The sequence below is a fragment of the Polypterus senegalus genome, chromosome 10, assembly GCF_016835505.1.
Source record: "Polypterus senegalus isolate Bchr_013 chromosome 10, ASM1683550v1, whole genome shotgun sequence".
Lineage (NCBI taxonomy): Eukaryota > Metazoa > Chordata > Cladistia > Polypteriformes > Polypteridae > Polypterus > Polypterus senegalus.
Genome location: NC_053163.1, coordinates 6,112,362 through 6,134,899, shown reverse-complemented (window position 1 = coordinate 6,134,899; position 22,538 = coordinate 6,112,362). Strand labels below are relative to the sequence as shown.

At 44.6% G+C, this 22,538-nt stretch overlaps 1 protein-coding gene across 1 annotated transcript; it reads left to right on the top strand.

The window, feature by feature from the left end:
* Positions 1 to 1,486: 1,486 nt before the first annotated feature.
* Positions 1,487 to 18,205, top strand: cd2bp2 (CD2 (cytoplasmic tail) binding protein 2). Its single transcript, XM_039765030.1, has 7 exons — positions 1,487 to 1,576; positions 8,320 to 8,402; positions 8,564 to 8,708; positions 12,797 to 12,954; positions 13,078 to 13,666; positions 13,748 to 13,836; positions 17,749 to 18,205. Exons 2-7 carry the CDS (start codon positions 8,334 to 8,336, stop codon positions 17,857 to 17,859), a joined length of 1,161 nt encoding a protein of 386 aa, XP_039620964.1. The 5' UTR covers positions 1,487 to 1,576; positions 8,320 to 8,333; the 3' UTR covers positions 17,860 to 18,205.
* The last annotated feature ends 4,333 nt before the right edge of the window (positions 18,206 to 22,538 follow it).

Below are 22,538 nucleotides of genomic sequence, written 5' to 3'. Positions count from 1 at the left end.
AGGCCTCCTTGACCGTAAACTGCATTAAGATGGCACTTTAATGAAAGGACGTGGAACCAATGAACAGATTTTTAAAAAAGGTTTTCCTGTACTTGGGGAGCAATGCAGTGGTTGGCGCTTCTGCTTTCTGGATTGAGGGTCCTGGGTTTGAATTGAAACAGCTGAGAAGAGAACAGGCCTTTCAGCCCTACAGGCTCATCTGTCCTATTCATCTACATTGAACAAAATAACATCCAGTCGTGAACGCTGCGCCCCAGTGCTGTCCATGTTGGTATGTGCACCTCTTAAGAGGTTTGTACAGTGAAATTCATCTTTGCATGTCCTAATTAACATACAGTGGTTTCTGGGTTGGTTTCCCAGCACACAACACTTAATTATCAATGGCAAGCTGGACCCTGCATGATTGTGACTGTGAGGGGGAGCCTGAGAAGGCCTGGTGTCCTATCCTGGGCTGTTTCCTGTGCCATTGAGATAAGCACCGGTCCCACAGTCCTGATTGGCTCGATAGAACTGCATTAAGCTGCACATCCACATTCAAACCCACTTTCTTCATATCAATTTTCTAGCCCACTTATTTATGTAATCATTCGTGTTGGTGTTAGCACGGCAGTGCGGTGGTCCGTATCCTGGGTTCAAATCCAGAGCCGGTACTTTGCAGGTGGGTGTCTCAAATTTGTCCCAACTAAATTAATTACAGATTCCATATGTGAGTGGATGTGAAGAACTGGCACCAGCAAGGCTGAAGTTGGCGACTTAATTCGAATTCTCCGTTTCACCTTTTTATCGTATTTAACCAGCAGATGTCGCTAAAAACACTTCTTCAACGAACAATAAAATTCTCTATTTAAAAACTTTACATCTTGCCTGTAGAAGGGCACTGAGTTGCCTCGAGAGCTTGCATATTGTAATCTTCCTAGTTAGGTAATACAAAGTGTCATTTTGCATTACTTCTCGCTACATCCATAATGCCTAACACGGTACAAACACCCTCGTTCTATTTAAAAACTGTAAACTGCCACATTTGCATCAACTGCTATGTCCTTATCTTTTGTACATCGTCTCCCAAAGATAACATTGAAATATGAAACGTGCTCTACTACGTATATGCTGAAGCAGAAGAAATGTTGCTGTGGATTTCAGTTTTATTTGTGGCACTCTGAACACGGCAATTCTGCTGCAGTAGGTTGCTATTGATTTATATATTTTTTTAAATATTGTACGTTGAAGAACAGCATATTAGCGACATTGTCCAGAAGAATTCACGACTGAACATAAAATGCGATTAACTTCACCCTCGTATGGCACCACGTCCAGCGTCGGTTCCTGATCCTGCCGAATCTAAACAAGACAGAGCGCCGGACTCCAGTCGTACGTCTTATGTTGTCTTCGTGATGTAGCGCTAGTCCTCTGCTTTGCCCAATGAGCTTACAGCAACGCTGTTACGTATAGTCACGTGGCGTTGCCCTCACTTTCTTCGCCTCTGACTGGTCAACTTGGAATCCGCGGCTTGCCATTACTTTACGACACTTTACGTCACGATTTCCGGCTTGTTTGGATTCTCCGCTGCGTAACACAGGTAAGACGTTGTGATATTTTTGGGACTTCAACGCCGTACGTAAAATTTAAATGTACGAATTATGTTATAACTATTGCATATACAGTAGTTTGCATCTGGTTAGTAAAGTGTGTCCACTAAGACCCGTGTAATGTAGAATTAATGGGGCGCAATTGGCGGGCTCCCCGTGGAGCTGCTGACCCGCGCGGCCTCGCCATATTTACGGATAAGTGCAGTTCAGCGACCCTTTTTTTTCTAGAGAATCACTACTCTGCATTTCTTAGTGAAGATGTTACGAAGCCAAGACCCCAGCAGTGTGCCGCCCACCGGTGCAGTCTTCACACGCCGCATTAGAACTTTTCGTTTTCTTTCAGAGCCCTTCAATAACAATATAAAAGTGTGTGCACTCGTGAGTTGAGTAGCCCGCTAGTTAATCCTTGGGATTTGCGGAACCTTTAAAAGGCCACCGTCCATGTGCACAGGCGCGTGGTTTGGGACGGCGAGTCACCGGCTGAAGAGGACGACCGATCCGGCGCTTCTTAAGATTTATACCCTGCTGGAAAATCGAAGAAAAAATACTAAGTGGGGGCTGAGAACTAAACAGCGGTGGGTTATTTGCAGCAGGTAGGTGTGAGTGTGCCTTCGGGTATCGGCGACGTTTATAGTGTCACTCTGGCGAGACACTCAACCCCTCGGCGGTTTAAAATGTGAGGCGATTTACCACCAAGCCCACCGCAATGGAGCGCCGGTAGATCAAGTGATTTGCATACGTTTTTGACACCCACTGCACGCCCAACCTACCTAGTAAGGGGTCTCTCTTTCAACTGCCTTTCCTGAGGTTTCCTCCACAAGGGTTTTTTTTTTTTGGAGATTTTCCTTGTCGTCTTGGAGAGTCAAGACTGGGGGGCTGTCAAGAGGCAGGGCCTGTTAAATCCCATTGCTGAACGTCTTTTGTGATTTTGGGCTATCCAAAAATAAATTGTATAGCTGGAGGAGTACATGACAGTGATGTGGTACTTCACATGCTACAGAAATTAAAAGAATTCATCTACGCAAATATATAGAAGATGGCACACCGTGCAGAGGGCATACGGTGGTGCTGTGGTTCAAGTGAATTTAGACTCTACACCTACCTGCCTTTTGAATTTCACTTCACTCTTTGATGTTGTGAATTTATTCTCCTGTAGCCTTCTGTAAAAACATAAACTAAACAGAGGCGAGGTTATCACAAGTCCCACGGCTCCTGTCTTTAGGCCTGTAAATATTTGTTAGTAATGTTGGTTTTAAAATGCTAGTTTAACATTTACTGCCCTGTGTTGCATTCTTTTGCCTCCAGCACCCACATTATGCTATAAGAGGAGTTGCATTGAGGGGACGCCCGCCCTACTGGTGTAAAACCTTGGGTTAATAAAGTATCTATCTATCTAAAACGGGGGGGTTTTGATAATCGGTCACGCTGGACGCTGTTATTCGTTTCTCGCTACCTCTGTATACGGCTTGATCAGTCTGATCACATGTGAATTTAAAACTTTTATATATATATATATATATATATATTTAAATATATATCCTCTTTAATGCCAAAAACAAGAAATCGACAGCAGAAACACTAAACGCAGTATACAGCATTCCATGCAGTTCGTGCTCAGCGGTATACATAGGACAAACTTCAAAAAGAATCGCAACACGTATACAGGAACACCACAACGCTGTCAGAAGAAAGGACGCACTGTCATTGATCTATAAGCATACTAAATCAACAGGACATACATTTAATTGGGACGATGTACAAGTAAAATTTAAAGCCAATAATAAAAGTGCTAGAGAGCTGGCTGAATCCTGGTTATCAAATGAGAACGCCATCAACAGACACTTGGACATAAATCCAGCATATACAAACTTAAGAAGAACTTATTGTTAATAAACAAGAGTTTACTCCCAACAACCTCACCCCCCCACACGGACCTAGCCACCCCCTCCCCTGTAAGGTATTGCTATATATTGCCTTTGATTCTTGTAAGTCTAAGCATTATCCTCTGATGAAGACCCTGGTAGGTTGAAAGCTCAGGAATAAAAACTACTTTATGATACGTGATTCATTTTCTCCCTTTGTGGATCTCCAACTGCTAATATATATATATATATACACATACATACTGTGTGTGTACTGTTTGTCCAGGCAGTTGTTCACAAAGTGGTGAAACTCGCCCCATCCTTGCTTGTGAACGACTGAACCTTTTGAGGAGGCTCCTTTTATACCCAATCACGACAGACACCTGTTTCCAATGAACCTGTTCACCTGTGGAGTGTCCACAACAGGTGTTTTTTGAACATTCTTCAACTTTCCCAGTCTTTCCCAGCTTTTTTGGAACATGTTGCAGGCATCAAATTCAAAATGAGTGAAGATTTGCAAAACAACAATAAAGTTTGTCAGTTTGAACATTCGATATCTTGTCTTCATCGTGTATTCAATTGAATAGAGGTGGAAAAGGATTTGCATTCTGTTTTTATTTACATTTTACACAACGTCCCAACTTCATTGGCATTGGGGTTGTATGTACAGTGCTCAGCATAAATGAGTACACCCCCTTTAAAAAGTACGAATTTAATCAGTAGCTCAATGAACAAAAGAACAATTTCCAAAATTTTCACAAGGCTGAGTTTTATTGAACACTTGTTTAACTCCATAACATGAAATTAAGGTTAATAATATAACTTAGATCACAAAATCTTCAGTTTTACTCAAATTGGTTGAAGCAAAAATGAATACACCCTGCAACAAAAACTACTACATCTAGTATTTTGTATGACCACCGTGATTTGTAAGGACTGCACCAAGTTTTCTAGGCATGGAATGAACAAGATGGCGACATATTGCAACATCTTATCTTTTTCCATTCTTCAAGAATAACCTCTTTTAGAGCCTGATGCTCCTCTTGTCGCTTCAGAATTCCCCACAGGTGTTTGATTAGGTTCAGATCAGGAGACATACTTGGCCGTTCAATCACCTTCACCCTGTTGTTCTTCAGAAATGCAACAGTAGATTTTAGATGTGTGTTTTGGATCATTGTCGTGCTGGAAAAGTGCACGATGACCAAGTGCACGGAGTGATGGCGGCATCTTCTCCTTCAGTATAGAGAGCAGTACATTGTTGAGTTCATGATACCATCAATGAAATGCAGCACTCATGCAGCCCCACATAAGGACACTGCCACCACCATGTTTCACTGTAGACACCATGCATTAGTTCCACAAACAGTGATCTTTGTCTCATCACTCCAGAGTATAGAGTCCCAGTAGTCTTCATCTTTTTCAGGATGGGCCCTAGCAAATTCTAGGCGTGTTTTTTTTTGTGCGTGGTCTTTAGGAGAGGCTTCCTTCGTGGACGATACCCATGCATGCCATTCCTCTGCAGTGTGCGCCGTATGGTGTCACGGGAAACGGTTACCCCAGTTTGGCTTTCTACTGCTTTAGCTAACAGCAGTGAACTTGCATGGCGATTTTCTTCAACCCTTCTCATCAGAAGACGCTTCTGTCGAGATGTTAACTTCCGTGGACAGCCTGGACATCTCTGTAAGAAGGTTGCACGTCCATCTTTCTTAAATTTTTGGATCACTTTTGCTACAGTATTTTGACTGATATGTAAAGCTTTGCTGATCTTCTTGTAGCCCGCACCTTTTTTGTGTAAAGTAATGATTTCCTTTCTCAGATTTGTTGACATTTCTCTTCCATGTGGAGCCATTGCTGACAGCATGAAATGAGAAGGGCTTTTCTTTGTTAAGTATAGTCACCTGTCTGCTGGACTCCTCTTAAATGAATCATTAGACTCGCCTGTGGTTGACTGTCCATTCATTAGAATTTTGTAGTCTTAACTGTGGCTTTTCTCCTAAGACTGTAATTGGGGTGTACTCATTGTTGCAACATGGGCTTGAATGAATTTGTTAGGAAAATCACTTTTTTTGTGTGTGCAAATTAACAAATCTTGTTTGCAATCAATGGCCCACATTTGTGTGAGTATTTTGTAGTACAGCATCTCATAGAAAATGTTGATACTGAAAGGAAACTAAAGGTTTTCTGACAAATGAAGTGGGGTGTATTCAGTGTACAGTGTGTGTGTGTGTGTGTGTGTTGTGATTGGCTCCAGCAGACCCCGTGACCCTGTAGTTAGGATATAGCGGGTTGGATAATGGAGATATATATATATATATATATATATATATATATATATATATATATATATATATATATATATGTATATGTAAACTAGGGTTGCTTCACTCACCAGCCCCGGGTTTGGTTAACATGATATACAATTTAAAGAGATTGTTATTTTCATAGAAATTGTTACATATGCATTTTTTTCATTTTATTTTAAAACTTCAGTTAAAACAATTTTTAGAATTAACTTTTCATCAGTATCGCTTTGAACTTTGATTCCGTGTTTGGACTTTCATCGTGATAACACCTGCCCGTGAGTGAATTTCGTTTCTTTCTCTCTAATAAATAAAACGACTTTTTCGAATGTTTGTCCCTGTGATTTTTTTTTTTTTTTTTATTGTCATAGCAAAAGCTATTCTAACGGGAAACTGTAAATGTTTTAATACGAATGGCATATCAAGATCTCCTTCGGTGTCTCATGTTAAAATGTACCACATTACCTCACTTGTCGCCCATTAAAATTTTACATGTCAGAATTGTTCGACCAGTTTTCAATACAACTAATCTTGTCCTGTTGCATAGCCCATCACTCAGACATGAATTACCAATAACATTACGATACGTCCTTCTTTCTACAGTGATTCGTGCGGTAGAAGACCAAATGGTGATAACGGTTGTTGATATTCTTCGTGATATTGTAAGTTGATGTTTTCATCTTCTGCACCATCACCACCACCTGCTTCAGCAGAGTCCTTTGTTACGCATTTAATGAATTTGCCGTGTAACCGATCGACAATTTTCACGTTAATTTATTTGACGTCATCGTTTCTCGTTGCCATATTTAGATGAATGGGTGACTCTAAACTGGCTCTTCGTAAGTAAGTGTGTGTGTTTGTTTGTGTGGTCGTAAGTAAGCCCTTTAATGGATTGGTGTCTGTCCAGGTTAAGTGCAGGAATGCACCTGATGACTGTGGTCTTGTTTGAGAATAGTTGTTAGTAGTGCAGGGCGGTATGACTAAAATTCTATATCGCGGTATTTTTTTTCCCATGCATGAGTGGATGTCAACCACATTTTCCACTGCAGTAGACTGGCTGAGAATTACCTATTCCACTGTCATGAGAAGTGTACATTGTACAAAAAAACATTTTACTGTGCATACAAGTATTAATGCAGGTTTGCATGGCCCTATAAAGTGTTTTCAAGGGGGTGGCACTAATAAAGAGAAGGAATCGCATTGCATGGCCGTTGCAGTCAAAATATAGCACCTTTCTATTGAACAAATTTTGCAAGCAACTTAAACTATAATTCTGACAACATATTTTCAACCATCCAAAGAGGCATTCAGACTTCGTAAAATATCCAGAGGTGCTTGTCAAAAGTTGCATTGCACTGAACAGGTCTCGGAAAAGGAATAAATAAATGTTTTTTGTAAAGCAACTCCACTTTCTGTTAATGTTAACAATCTCTGTCCACTGACACGTCCGCTATCTGAACTGTAATGGCGCTGGTTATCTCGATCCACCGCTTGCTCTTTTTGTCGTAGGCAGTACCTCCAGCAAGCGCGTCCACAAGTGACGTCTGACTCGAGTGTCCTCTCGCTTTTTCAGTTTTACCTGCGGACGTGCAGGGTGCTGATCTTAGTTCCATACATTCATGGTACTCCAAAGCATGTTTGCGGCTGAGGTGGTGACAACTTTAGCTTAAAACCAAAGTATCTCCAGACAACAGACGCGGCTCCTTTTTTCGGCAAAAGTTCTTCTGTGTCATCACGTTCAACTTTATCGTCTGCTACAGCTTCAGTTTCTGAATGTTCTCTGTCCATTTTCTCCGCTCAGTACCTCCACCAACCTATGTACTCCGTTGCATGCGTGTTTAGCAGTGAAAAAGGTCCCCCCTTAAACAGTTTACCACTGCACCACGTTGCAAACGTTGTTTAGGCTATTTAAACCAGTATTGTGGTATAAGAAAAATCCATATCCTAACAAAAATAAAAAAAAAACAGTTTTCGTTATGAACAAGTATACCTCCTAGCACTAGTTGTAAGTATGGCATGACTTGAAAGAATCTCATGGCAGAAGTCTCCGTCTCGAGTGACTTCCTTCCAAAAAGTCTTGTCTCATCGCAGGATTTTGTTTTATTATAATCGAGGGATGTGGTCAGCTGCTGCCCGATGGTGAGAGAGACAAAGTGGCTCAGAAATGTAATCTGGTGGTAGACGTGCACAGGTTGACCGACCTTGGACTGGTTGTTTTGTTGTACACCAGGGTGCAGTCGACTTGTTCACGTCAACCTAAGCATTCTGGACAACTGTGGAAAGCACACCAAAGTTCCAAACCGCTGCTCCACACTACCTTGGCGTGAAACCACCTTAAGATTAATAAACTGTCTTGCCAGAGTGGCCATCTATAGCTGAACACAGAGGTTTGATTCCATGTGCCCTGTAATGCTCTGGTCTACCATCTGGGTGGATTCCTGCTTAGCATCCAGTGCTGCTGTTGTCTGCTGTTACCCTTCAGCAGTTTTAAATTTGATGATGGATGATATTGATGTCTAACAATGTAAATCCCTAAATCACTTATGCTGCTGCTGTTTGTTTCCTGTGTAGGACAGAAGTTAGAAATGTCTAAACGTAAAGTGACTTTTGAAGATGGGATTGCCGAGGCTGAAGATGACTTTCCCATCAAGAAGGTAATTGTAAGAAAATGGTGGAATTGGTAGAGGGGTGTTGTACGGATCTGAAGCAGCACAAGTGCCTTTTGTGTCTTAAAGACCTGTACTGTACTGTAGTGTAGTGTACGTCTGTTCCCTCTTATGAAGACACTGGTTCAATATGTCCTTGTCGTTGGCAGCACTGTGGCAGTTTGGAACAATCCAGTGGTCCAGGGAGCAGGTTCAAAGGTAAACACTCCATAGACAGTGATGAAGAGGATGACGAGGGTGAAGGAGGCTCAGATGGATCAAAATACAACATCCTGGCTACAGAGGACATTGAAGGTATGAAATCTGACTCGTTGGTACATCTTACATTGTTGAGTCACGTTTTGTATACTGTATGGGTTCATCCATTTAAAATTTTTCTCAAAATCAAACATCAAAAACGATCAAACCAGCAATTATCCATTGTGACGTATAGATTTGTAGTCCTTGACCTTCCTAAGGTCCAGCTGTCAAAACCTTTAATAAATACAAATGGAGATATTTATTTACCGCAAATTGTAAATCTGAGTTTGGGCCCATTTTATGTACCTGGAATAAACGTTTACACTGTAGCCCAAGAGCATCTGTTCGTGTAAATAATATAAAGTGAATATTTTGACTTAGAAGAAGGAATCACTCAGGGCAGCCCTCTGTCACCATTTGCCATTGCTGTTGAGACTTCTCAGCATCTTGACTCAGAAACACGTAAGTATTAGGGAATCGTCAAGAATGGGCTTCAACAGGAAGTAAAGCGATATCTCAGTTGTTGAAACATTTGAGAATTCTTCCTCTTTTAGCTGCTCCCGTTAGGGGTGACCACAGTGGATCATCTTTTTCCATTTTTTCCTGTCCTCGTCATTCTTGCTGTGTCACACCCATCACCTGCATGTCCTCTTTCAGCACATCCATAAACCTCCACTTGGCTGGCTCCTCTGTCCTTAGCACCCTTCTCTCTCCTCCGCACATGTCCAAACCAACGCCATCTAACCTCTCTGACTCCCAACCGTCCAACTTGAGCCGACCCTCTAATGTCCTCATTTCTAATCCTATTCATCCTCGTCACATGAGAATAAAGCCGGAACAAAACCTGCTGTGGCAAACGCACAAGTTCGTGTACCTGGAACATGGCTTCCCCATCTCCTCTTAAATCAACATTTGAAATTGCTTCATTATGAACAGTACTGAACATCCGATGACCAATTCACATTGTCCTCACTGCCGCTTGATTCAACTAATGGGTCGGTTTCAGTTTGTTTTTAAACTTGCTTTACAGCTTCTGTTTGACGTGCCATTGTGGGTTTTGGTTGAAGGCTCCGCCCACTCATGAATAATGATTACCACAGAGTAAGCAAAATGCATAAAACTTTGTGTGGTTTTGTTTCAGCGTAATGTTATGTCATCCACTAGATGGCAGCAGAATGGTATCCCGAGAGTTATTTGGGCTTTACACCCTAAAGCGGATCATTAAACGTCACCCCGAGTCAGACTTGGGGGTCAAATTATAATAACGTAGAATTCCAAGCCTTGGTCAAGCTTGGGGTTAACGAGAGGGTAATGGAGTTTATTGTACCACCATCCTACATGCATTTCTCATCTGTTTTTAATACTGTGTTATCCTGTGGAACACAAAGTTGTTGTGAGTCCGGAGGTATTTTACATTTACATTTTAGAAAATAATACATTATTCCTTACCCAGTTAGTCATGATAGCATTGGAAACTAAAATGAAAATAATAAAGAGCGCAGAAGCTGGAGAAAAGAAAAATACATCATAAGAAGGATCATTGGGGATGGTAGTTGGCCAAAAAAAAGAAGCCAGCAGAGAGTATTGATGACGGGCTCAGATAGAGAGGACATGTCTACAAGCACTTGGCAGACACTTCTCTGCTGAAATTCACTGACCTGGGTGTGCAGCCAACTGGCGAGCCTCCTTAAGGAACCACTTGATGTTTTTAGACTAACAGAGCTGGGGAATGTGAAGCAGATGGTGTTGTCTCTAAGGTTCGAGGCAGCTTGAATGTGCTGGCAGTGGATGAGGCAGACGAGGCCGCGTGGAGACATACGTAAGGAACGGCAGCATTGCAGTGTGACCATGGAAGTAGGCATCCATTTTTGCTGAGGAAAAAAAAAACAGTTCCTTCATATTCTTCCTTTGCTACATCAACATCCAATAAACTAAACTCCTGAAATGCATCTGTGCCATGTCATTTACCGAGATGACTTGATACATGTTATGACCAATCCATATTCGTCATTACCAAGTATATTGGGCCATTTGAAGGAACTCCATAGCATATGAGTTTAGGATGACCATATGGACTTTTGTAACTCATCTTGAATTTGATCCGTTGTCTCCAAGTGTCTCGCAAAGGTTAAATCCATACCTCTAAAAGGCAAAGCCCCCCCTGACTCCTCACTAATTCTCCCACTTTTCATAAAGGTGCTCATTCCTTGCAGTGTACTTACAGAAGTTAAGTATGTTTCATGTCCTATTGCAGCGCCCAAGTGGGGGGTGTACCCCCTAACCTGTATATATAGAAAGGGGAAACCCCTCCTCACTATTTCTGCGACTTCCAATATATGTAGGAAGCTCAAATTTCCCGTGCTCATCCTTTACACTGTACTTACTTACAAACGTTAAGTATGCTTCATTTTGCGCCATGTCCCGTAGCAAACCTTCGAAAATAACGTTTTCTTTTTGGCAGTTCTCACTATTATGCTGTAAGGAACTTTTGGAACTGACTTCTCCTTTTGGCGGTTTCATTCCTTATTTCTATTAACAGTGGATTTATTTCACGGCAGAAACGCACCAGGGCTGCCCCCAGTCCCCCTTCCTTTTTCCGCGCACCTACGTCGTGGTTGGCTCTCTGCCGATATACATTAACGACATCCCGCGCTCATGTGCCTCCTCACTCACTTCCTTACCTTCCTCAGCTCTTTGTTGTGCTCGCTGCTCCCTTCTTCTTTACTCCACTGCTTCAATGGTGGAAGGACTGCTCGTTCTTCTTTCAGGATACCTCTAAACCTCACCCATACTGATTCCACTTCAGACGCCTCCAATTTCCAGTAAGGGTCTGCTTCGCTATGACAATAAATAAGTCACAGGGCCAGACTCTAAAAAAGTCGCCATTAACTTGACACAAGATTGCTTCTCTCATAGCCAACTGTACACAGCATGCTGAAGAGTGAGCTCAGCAGACAGCTTGGTCATTTTACAGAAGAACTGCAAACGCCGTTTACAAAGAGATCCTTACATCCTAAAAATGTGTGTTTCTCAAACACAGCATTTCCAATCATAAATGAAACTCTTTACAATCCTCAAATTCACTCTCAATACTAAAATAAGCCGACGACAATTACATTGACAATCACGTTACGTTATTTTTAAAATGTTTCCTTTTCTTTTTCATAACTTCTTTAACACACTACTGTACTTCTCTGCTGCGAAGCGCCGGTATTTTGCTAGTTATCTAATAATCCCAACTGCAGAAATATCGCCATCCTGAAGCAGACCTTTCCAGAACATTGCCAGCCCAGGAGGCCGTTTTGTGGTGAACTACAGGAAGGGAAATGTTCCAGTGGAGTCCAAAGGTAGCTCTACAGAAACCCCTTAAAGTTGTCATTAAAAGCTTTTGGCGTTAATGCAGATAGGCGAGAACTTATTGACCGTGTTGAGTAGTGCCCTCCCACCTTTCGAAAGGGTGCAGTAACACATGAGGTGGAACGGACAGCTGCAGCAGAAAGACACAGACTGGCCAGGAAGGTCCAGGCCAACATGGCTGCCATCCCCTGTCCATGCAGTTTAAGAACTTTTAGTGCACACCTTGACCACTCCAGCCATCTGCACACCCGTTAAACTGGCTCAACCCTCCTAAACCAAAGATCACTTGAGTGGTCCTCTTCACTGCGAGATGGACGAACATCTGCACTTTGGTTGTTTGGTGTCGTTTCACGTACAAAACTAAATAAAAAAATTTTGTTGAGAGGTGAGTACAGGGTGGTCCCGATCTAATTATGCAGATCCAGATCGTCTGGATGACTTTGATTTATGGCGAGACGATTCCAGTTCGGCGCAAAGACGATTCTTCATGTCGTCAGTTTGCACACTTCTCGATGATCTGGGAGTTTTCAGGTGATTTTCTATGTAATAAACTTAATAAGTTATAACGTAATGAAAATTGCATAATTAGATTTGGACCACCCTATACATTTTGAATTCCTTCCATCTCAAATGCCCACAAGACTGACTTAAGACAAATGGATGAGGGCGTATAATTTAGGGGGGGGCTTCTACATCAACTGCAGGTATCGGCACCTTCATTGTCCATTTTTATTTGATGTTATTTTATTTGGTTGCTTGCTTACTGTTCATGTTGGTCTCAATAGGTCAGGAGTCGGCAACCATTGACTTTGATGAGGGGGTCAGAATAACGCCTTTCAACCTACAAGAAGAAATGGAGGAAGGCCACTTTGATTCTGAGGGGAATTACTTCCTGAATAAGGAAGAGCAGATCAGGGACAACTGGCTGGACAATATTGACTGGGTAAATTCGTAAGGAGGTGTACGGTAGGGATTGGGCATTCCCAGTAGGTCTCGCTACAAAAGATTAAAAACTTGGTCTCTCACTCTCTTGAAAAACACAACCTGTGGTCTTTCTGCCTTTCAGGTGAAGATCAAGTCGCAGCAAGTTGTGAAAAGGAAAGCTTCCTTGTTGGCAAAGAAGAGACCCAGGACGGACAACGAGGCTGAGAATGAGGAACAAAGACAAGAAAAGGAGGAGGAAGAGGAAGAAGAGGAGGAGGAGGAAGATGAAAATGAGGAAGGCGATTCCAAGAATGAGGTAGAAAAGTCAGATTCCGAGGATGAAGCTGCTTTCAGGTCCATGGACAAAATGACCCTACTGAGGAGTGTGGTGGAGCTTCTCCAACCGGGCGAGACAGTTGCCAGAGCTCTGCGCAGACTGGGAGGGATGAGGAAACCAAGTTCAAAGCGAGGGGTGGGACAGAGTGACCTTGAACCGGACAAGCCATCCTTAGAGCGACTCACTGGGCTAGCTGACCAGTTAGTAGTGTGTGGCGAGTATGAAATCTACCAGCATACCTACGAGAAGCTAGCCCATAGGATCAGAACGGCTGAAGAGAAGAAGCGTGTCGTGGATGAGGATGCGGCCCTGGACATGTTTGGTGAGGATTTTGATGAGGGACAGAATGGAATTAAGCAGAAGGAAAAGGACGCAGATGAAGAAGAGGAGAAAAGTTTGTACCTTCTTTTGGTGGTGGCATTTCTCTTCTGGACCTCGACTGTTGTGGTAAAATCCCTGTTGCTGTCTGTTCTAGGTGGCGATACCGAGGTGATGTGGGAGTACAAGTGGGAGAATTCAGACAACTCCGAGATATACGGCCCCTTCAGCAGCCAGCAGATGAAGGTGATGTTGCACTTATTTTCCATTCTTCTTCTCTGATGAGTTGACATTCTGTCCTTTGTCTCTTCCAATTCTGTTTACAGTCCTTATGAAAAATATCCACGCCCTTGGAATTTTTCACATTTTTGTTGTTCTACAACATTAGGCTTCCTTGACATTGATCAGCAGAAAACGACTCTTGAATGTCAAAGTGAAAACCAATCTCTACATGGTGGTCTGAATGAATTACAAACATAACACACAAGTCATTGAACGCACACCCCAGTCACGTCAACATTTAGCAGATGGGAGCCGTGACGGCCTTGAGTCTGTGTGCGCAGGTCTCTCTCGATTGGACCGTTTTCCTCATTCAAGACTAACCAAGCTCTGTCAGGTGTCGTGGTTATTGTGAGTGGCCAGCCTTTGATAGGTCCAGCCCGAAATTCTCCATTGGATTGAGGACTGGACCCTGACTTGACCACTCCAGGTTGTCCATATAGTTCTTTTGAAGTCATTTGACTCGTCATCTTGCTGGTCTCCTCCCGAGGCTACATTAGGTTTTCCTTCTGGACTTCCTCGTATTTGGCTGCACTCCTTTTACCCTCACAGGTCTCTCAGGGCCTACTGCTGAGAAGCATCCCCACAGCCAGATGCTGCCACCACTGTGATTCGCAGAGAGAGATGGTGTGTGTCTGTGTTTGATAATGTGCTGTGTAACATGGCAGTTAGGCTAATGGGCAGAAAGCTCAATTGTGGTCTCATCAGACCATACAGGGTGGTCCAGATCTAATTATGCAGATCCAGATTGTCTGGATGACTTTGATTTATGTGGGGACGATTCCAGTTCGGCGCAAAGACGATTCTTCATGTCGTCAGTTTGCACACTTCCTGATGGTCCAGGAGTTTTCAGGTGATTTTCTATGTAATAAACTTAAGTTATAGCGTAATGTAAATTGCATAATTAGATCTGGACCACCCTATAGAACCTTCTAGCTGACTTCTCCAGAGTCCCCAGGGTGCCTTCTGCTGAGATGTCCTGTGTGTTTTTTCTTGTTACCGCTCTCCCATAAAGCTGTGGCTGGTGGCGCACCTGGGCAGCAGTTCTCTGCACAGCCTCTCCAGTCTCTGCCATCGTAACATCTCATAGGGCTCTTGATGGCCTCCCTTGCTAGTCATCTCCTCATTCTTTCTGGGTGGCCTGCTCTTGGCGGTTTTATAGCTGTGCTCTGCTCTTTTCACGTTCTTAATGGTTCATTTAAGTGGATATTCAGTGAGTTGGATATTTTCTTGTCTCCATCCCCTGAGCTGTGCATTTCATGGAATTACTTGGAGTGTTCCCTTTGTCTTCATTGTGTAGGGTAGGCCACCATACTGACTGTCTCCTCAAGTTGGACCTTTCAGATACAATCGACTGAAATCCCAGACCGGTGATCCAATGTTGGGACTTCTAAAGCCGTTGGACTGCCCCAGTGAGGATTTAGGGGTGACCTGTTAAAATGGGGAGAGTGCTTATATGATCAGTTACTTTGTCTTTTATATTTGTAGTTAGTTTGGACCCCTTTGCAGAGATCTGTTTCCACTTTGACATTAAAGAGTCTGCTTCTGCTGACCAGTGTCCAAAAATTCAGGAGTGCGACTTTCTGATACACTGAGATGGAGGAAAAGGTCATCAGAACCACTTGTCAAATATCATAGCTCCTTGGGTCTTATCATAACTAATTGATAATATCGATACACAATCATTTATCTCTATTTATAATCAGACCTTTATATTAAAAGTAGCAGTGTCAGCCCGTGCTGCTCCTAGGGACTGTTGACATCGTCGGAAAAAAAAAAAATGAAATGCAGAGTCGCCGGGCGCCCCCCTTGTCTATCAGCGGCTAAGCGAGTTTCTCTCTCCTCGGAGGATTCGTTTTGCTGACGTGCTTTACTCGCTCATGTATTTTTTTTTTTTTTCCTAAAAAAATGATTTGAAGCCTAAAACGAATCATTTTCAGTTTGTCACATTAAGTGTTTTAATAAATCAAACCGTGCATGATGGACACACACAGAGATGTAAATGGAAACATGCGAGATGGTGAACTGCTGGCTGCTTTGTCTTTTACATCTCATTGCTAATAAGGAGCCATTAAAACACCGAGTGCAGCGTTTAAGATTGAAATAAGTAATTGGGGGGGGGGACCTTAACAAGCGAGACCACTAAAATGTCACTTGAGCAGTAAGTGCCTCTTCATCAGCAATAATTGACTTCTCATTAAGAAACCTGCGGCCCTCCAGGACCGATGCTGCCCACCCCTGCTAAAGCAAGTAACTGGGTGGCAGGGTACTGGTGTACTCCTAGAGTTCAATTCTGGGTTCAGAAATGGCCGAAACAAACCCACTTTATTGACAAACGTGTCCCTTTATCGTCATTTTGTGAAGTGAAGGTTGTTCTATGTGACGGATTCCCAAGAAAGTGAAGATGACATACAAAGGGGGGTCTGCTGGTATCTCTAGAGATGAGCGCAACCTGAAAGGAAAGGAAGGGGACGGCCGTCGGAGTGTGTGGTGTGAGAGATGGACAGGTCCCCAGTTGGACGTCCCCTTCCTCAATACACGCCAGACACGCGCATCCTGTGGGACTGTGAGAAGAAAAGCATCGACATCAGCAGAAGGGGTCCGGGGGTCAGACAGGAATCTCAAACTTTTGCCCATTTGATTCTTTTCTCGCGGGCGGCATGAGGGCACAGTGGGTAGCGCTGCTGCCTCGCAGTTAGGAGAGCTGGGTTCGCTTCCCGGGTCCTCCCTGCGTGGAGTTTCCATGTCCTCCCCGTGTCTGCGTGGGTTTCCTCCCACAGTCCAGAGACATGCAGGTTGGGTGCATTGGCGATCCTAAATTGTGCTTGGTGTGTGTGCCTTGTGGTGGGCTGGCGCCCTGCTTGGGGTTTGTTTCCTGCCTTGTGCTCTGTGTGTGTTGTGATTGGCTCCAGCAGACCCCTGTGACCCTGTAGTTAGGATATAGCGAGTTGGATAATCGATGGATGGATTCTTTTCTGGTTTGATTTTCTAGTTTCAGACGAGGCTTTTGTCATTACCCCGCTTCTTTTAACTTCACCTGTTTGTTGTCCGGTACCAATCTTGCAATCGATATTTAACCCACGTCCTGTTGTCCAAATGACTTGACATCTTGCACACTCACTCACTTCCAATGCCAATACATGAATCAATAGTCACTAATTGATCAATTAATCCATGTTAATTAAGAAATGAAATTTTCATATGAAGAATAGTTGAAGATTTCACCAATAGATGGCGCTAGTAACAGAGAGAAATATTAAAGGGAATTACAAAATTATACTAAAACAAGCCCAAGACTAAAAAGTTGAAAATAATATATAAATTAATATATTTAAATATATACAGTATAGAAAAAAATACTTTTTAAAAACCACGCTTATATTAAGTTAAAAAGTGTACTAAAAAGTAAAAATCTCTCCTACATCACTCGTAAAATAAAAGGTGGGCGCTTCTGCTAAGATTTTATTTTACGAGTGATGTAGGAGAGATTTACTTTTACTTTTTAGTACACTTTTTAACTTAATATAAGCGTGGTTTTTAAAAAGTATTTTTTCTATACTGTATATATTATATCTTTGAAACTTGCATCCCGGCGGCGTCTTTTCTGTTTCACACACAGAATATTCACAAAGCAAACGCAAGAGAAACATTGGAGACCCCGGTGTGGCGCGTCGTGTTTGTGTTTGGAAATCTTCACCTGCACAGGTGTGTCTTCCTTCAGAGTGAACAGGATGCTGTTGTCCAAGTAAATAAAAGGGCGTAGAGAGCCGCGTGGAGACCCTTTGTCTGGGCCACCGCTGCCTCCTCCTCCTCCTCCTTCTGATTCCCACAATCCACTGGTTTCATTTCATTTTCTTTTCTTCTTCTTCTTCTCTGCAGTGCTGGGTGGACGATGGCTACTTCCAGGAAGGCGTATACTGCCGGAAAGTCGGTCAGGGCGAATCCTGTTTCTACAATTCCCGACGTCTGGACTTTGAGCTTTACACTTGAGTGAACAGCTGTGGAGCAGACCAAACAAAAAAAAAAATAAATGTAAAAAATCCTGAGGCTGCTTAATGGACACGCAGTGTGAGGACTGGGGGCTTCCAGCACGAGCTGTCCTGGCCGACACGAACGCCTCTGTGCTGCAGTCTCCACGCTTGTGGACCGGCGGCCTAACTGCATGGTGTGCCCAGAATCGCTGTAATCACTCTGTGTTTGGGAGGGTAAGCCACACGATTCCGGTGGTCGGTATAGGCCAGTGGTCCTGGAGCTGGGGGGGGTGGGGGGGTGGTGGTGTGCGGGCTGAGGTTCAGACTCTTCCTTTTTAATAAATGTGTGTTTGTGTCTTCGTTTCCTGGCCTTGTCGTGTGCCTCCTTGAAACACCACATGGGATTGGCTGAGAAGCTCCTCAGAAACCCATCGTCTTTATGGTGGGCAATGAAAGGCTGTCACTGCTATGGTCTTCAAACACGAGCCAGTGATGGCGCATTGGCGATGATGACCCCCAGTTAAACAATAAGAACCGATGCCACTCGGGTCTGCCCCGTCCGATGAGTGCTGGACCAGAGCTCACTGTGCAGTTGACGTCCCTGCGGAAACATCAGAACTGAGCGAGGCCGAGACTGTGGGACGTCCAGTGTGGCCATCTGGTTACCTGCCCTGAGTAAAAGTCCATTTGTTCAGACCCTGCTGAGAGAAGAAGTGCTGGCCATGACTGGTCCGACGGTGACACCGAGTGTAGGCCGAGACAGATGTGACAGTGACACCAAGCACAGGTCTGACGGTGATGCCGAGTGCCTGTCGTGACAGATGTGACGGTGACACTGAGCGCTGGCCGGGACAGGTCTGGCGCTGGCTGGGACAGATGTGACAGTGACACCAAGCACAGGCTGTGACAAGTCTGACAGTGACACTGAGTGTAGGCCATGAGAGATGTGACAGTGACAAGTCTGACGGAGACCAAGTGTGCCGAGATTTGCCCAAAGTTGACGTCTCCTTGAAGCCTCTGTGGGTCTGAGTTCACAAATTAACAGAACTGAGAGCCGAAGACCACCTGGGGCGCAGAAAGTGAAAAAGCACAAAGGCCTGCTTACCTCTGTCACCTGAGAGGGGGCTGCACTGTGACCACAGCCCAAGCAGGAGGTGACACTTCACCTTGACCTTACGAGATTCGTCCGGTCACAGGTGGTCTGAGGTCTGAGCCGCTGTGACCCCCTTCAATCCCACCCCCAGCAGGAGTCCTGAGCTGAGCGATGATCCGGATTGGCGCTGCGGCTGAGCTCTCCTCTCCTGTCGTCTCGTGGGTGGCAGAGCCCAGGCTGCTGTGCCTTTATTTTGATTATTATTTTTTTTTTTTTGCTCGTTTCTTTTACTCTGTTGGCTTTTGTCACCGGTGATTGGGCTTTGCTTGTGGTGACCGGGGTCCTGCTGTACCGGAGTTACCTTCCGGTTATCTCACACATCTTTAATCTTCGTGTTTTTAGAACCTGTGCGAGATCTAAACAAATAATTCATGTGGGTCCTTTGGTCACCAAAAATCGCCACCCATGGCAGAGTCTCTTAAACGACAGGTGGCCACCGGTCGATCGAAAGTTGCCATTACTTTTAATGCGAATGGGTCGCGTATGATTCATGGAGCGTGTCACGGTGGGTCGCCGCAGGTCCATTAAGTAATCGACCCCCTGGCAGAGACTGTTGATCAGCCGCAATTCTCGGGGTTTGTCTCTGAGACACTAAGAAGGGCAGGTTTGGGCTACAAGGATGAGAAAAAACAAAAATGAAGAAACCCTGTAAGACCACAGCCACACGGACACGGGGCGAACATGCCAGCCACATGCCAGGGGGCATGTTCTGTCACCGCAATTTAAAAAGTTTTTTTATTGTGTGACCATGTACTGTACTACATGTCTTTAATTTTGGGGGCGGGTTGTCCATTCATATTTTTTTTTCTTCCTCCAAGTGACTTTTGCTCAGCGTGTTTTAAATTATGACATCCCGGGAAGGTCCCAGGAAGCAGATTGAAGTTAGTTTCTTTTTTTTCTTAATGATTTTTATGCTCGGTGGTCTCATGGCTGTGTGACGTATTTGTAGGTCAGGTACTGTTTTATAACGTTTTCGGTTTACGTTGTACAGATGAGCTCGATTTGTTTTCTTATCCGTGTTTTACTTTTTTAAGCGTTTTTGTCTAAAATTCAAAACCAACTCGTCGTCTGCTGCTGCTGGTGGGTCGCTTTTGCTGAAATGGTATTCGTAAAGACTGCGAATTGGGAGAGTCGTGCAGATTCTTCAGGTTTCCTAAACTGGGTCTCTGTGGGTTTGTTGTTGATAGGCTGGCATCCACTGCTTGCTGGGACAGACCACCGCGACTGAACACCCCCACCATCACCCGCGGAGGCTCCTCTGACTCAAAGGTGGGGCTTTACCAGACCTGCGTTATCGATAGTGGGGGCTGCGCTTACACCCATCTCGATGGACTCCTTTCTCTGTTAGGATTTCTTCTGTCATTCCTGATGTTTGTCTTTGACGTTTTTCTTTTTCTGTCCATTTTCAAAGCGCTTATCCATCCATCCATTATCCAACCCGCTATCTCCTAACTTACAGGGTCCCATGCCAACAAAGGTCACAAGACAAGAAACAATCCCCGGGCACGTCTGTGCACACACGGGACAATTTAGAATCTGCAAACTCCACGCAGGGAAGCGAACCCGGGTCTCCTAACTGCGAGGCAGCAGCACAAACCACTGCGCCACCGTGCCGCCGCAAAGCCGCTTATCCTGATCTTTATTACTTTTGTATTTTAATAGTTGGCCTTTCGTTGTTGGTCAGTTTTTGTCGCGCTGTCACCCCCCGCGTGTGTACAGAGGAGGACACGACGGGCCCAGTTTAGTGTAACTGGATCGACCCAGCAGTGCGCTCTCTTTACAAAGTGTACCCATTGGTTGAGCGTTCCGGTTCTGAAAGGTGGGCACACTGTATGAGCGTTTTTCTCGCTATTGCCCCTGTATCTGCGGACGCATTGAAAGGTGCACTGTTCCCAGTTTAGTGTGCCCAAATCGGCCTTGCAGTGGTCGTTCTTTATGAAGTGTCCCTATCAGTGAGCATCTGAGTTCTGAAAGGTGGCCCCCTAATGCGCACGCGCGCCCGTGGTAATTCTAACTCACTTTGCCACCTTTCAGGAGTTTGTTGTGCTCCTCTCTCTTGGTTACGGTCTTCCTCACTGATTTTATTTATTCTCTAGAAAGCTTTTGAATATTAGGTGACGTTATTAGTCATCCGTTTTGTCACATGACGTGTGTGTTTCGTTCCTCCTGCTTAGCAAACCTCGCAAATCCGGCTGCTGTAACCACAGTGCGGCCGTTAGGTGGCGCATCTCTTCCGAGTTATAAATTCTTCTGGATTCTGGGTTGAGCGCCTTTATGGCGGATTATCAGTCAGCAAACCGCCTTTAAATTTCATTATAGCGCCTTGCAGCCTCCTCTCCATATCGCATGTGTATGAATGACTCTGCTTAGGTGACGACTATAAAAGAAAAAAAAACATGCAGCTTTACGGACAAACGCCCACTAGCATTTTATTTTTGTCGTGCGACCCTTAGGTGCTCCCTTCTGTGTGTCCGTCCGTCAACTTTTTGGGTGATGATGTCAGCACCCGCGCCTCATCGCTGAGGAATGCGAGAGCGGAAGGTGCGGCACGACGCTCGTTTTTTTCTTTTTTGTTTTTTCATTTTGCAAAGGCGTAAAGCCGTTGGGAGGCGTGCCCGCGTCTACAACGCGTGTGTGCGTGCCTACGAGCGCGCGCGCCCGCCCCGTGCCCTCCGGCTTGGGACAGGCCGGACCGAGAGAAGGAAAAAAAAAAGCGCCGTGCCCTCTTTCTCCTTGAGGCGGCTCCAAGCAGGGCGATAAGGAGGTGGGAGGGGAGGGGAGGATAAGGCGGCGGGGATGAATAAGCCGCAACTCGGCGGGCGGCCCCCAGAAGTTCCCAGGACTTGTGGAGACATCGCGGAGCGACCGAGGACGAGCGGAATCGGAGATCGGCCGCCGCCTGGTGAGGAGGGAACGCAGTAAGTAAAGATGAGCGCGCTGGCCGTGACAGTGATAATGATAATGACAATGACAGTAACGGGGCTCATCCCTGTGCCAGCCGAAACTTAACTGGGTCAGCGGAGGAGGATGCGAGGTTCCCGGTTTAGTGTAACCGAATCGACCCTACAGCGCTCGTTCTTTACGAAGTGTACCCATCGGTGAGCATTTCAGACCTGAAAGGTGGGCCGCTTCGCTTCTATCCTCCTGCAGGATGGCATCCCTGCCACCTGATCGTCTGGTCCTTTTAACTTCCTTCCACCGGCAAGTGGGTTTAGGGATCTGTGCAGTTTGTAATAATTAGGTAAATGTTATACATATACGGGATGTACCCGTTAACAGGGGCCGCCGTGTGAATTTACAGATAGCGGCTTCTCAGTTAGCCCCATCTCTGTGCTTTTCAAAAGTGGGGGGTCCACTTTGAAGCTTCTAATAGAAACAGGAGTTGGGGGTCCTCTTTGAGATTTCGTAGGCGACTCATCCTAAACCGTTCACCACAGATGAGGGGCGGCTCTATTATATATGATGGAATTGCCGCTATTGATCCGGGATAGAAGGATCAGGGGGCTAAAGCCTCTGGTATCCCACCAGCCACCCCGTGTGGTGTT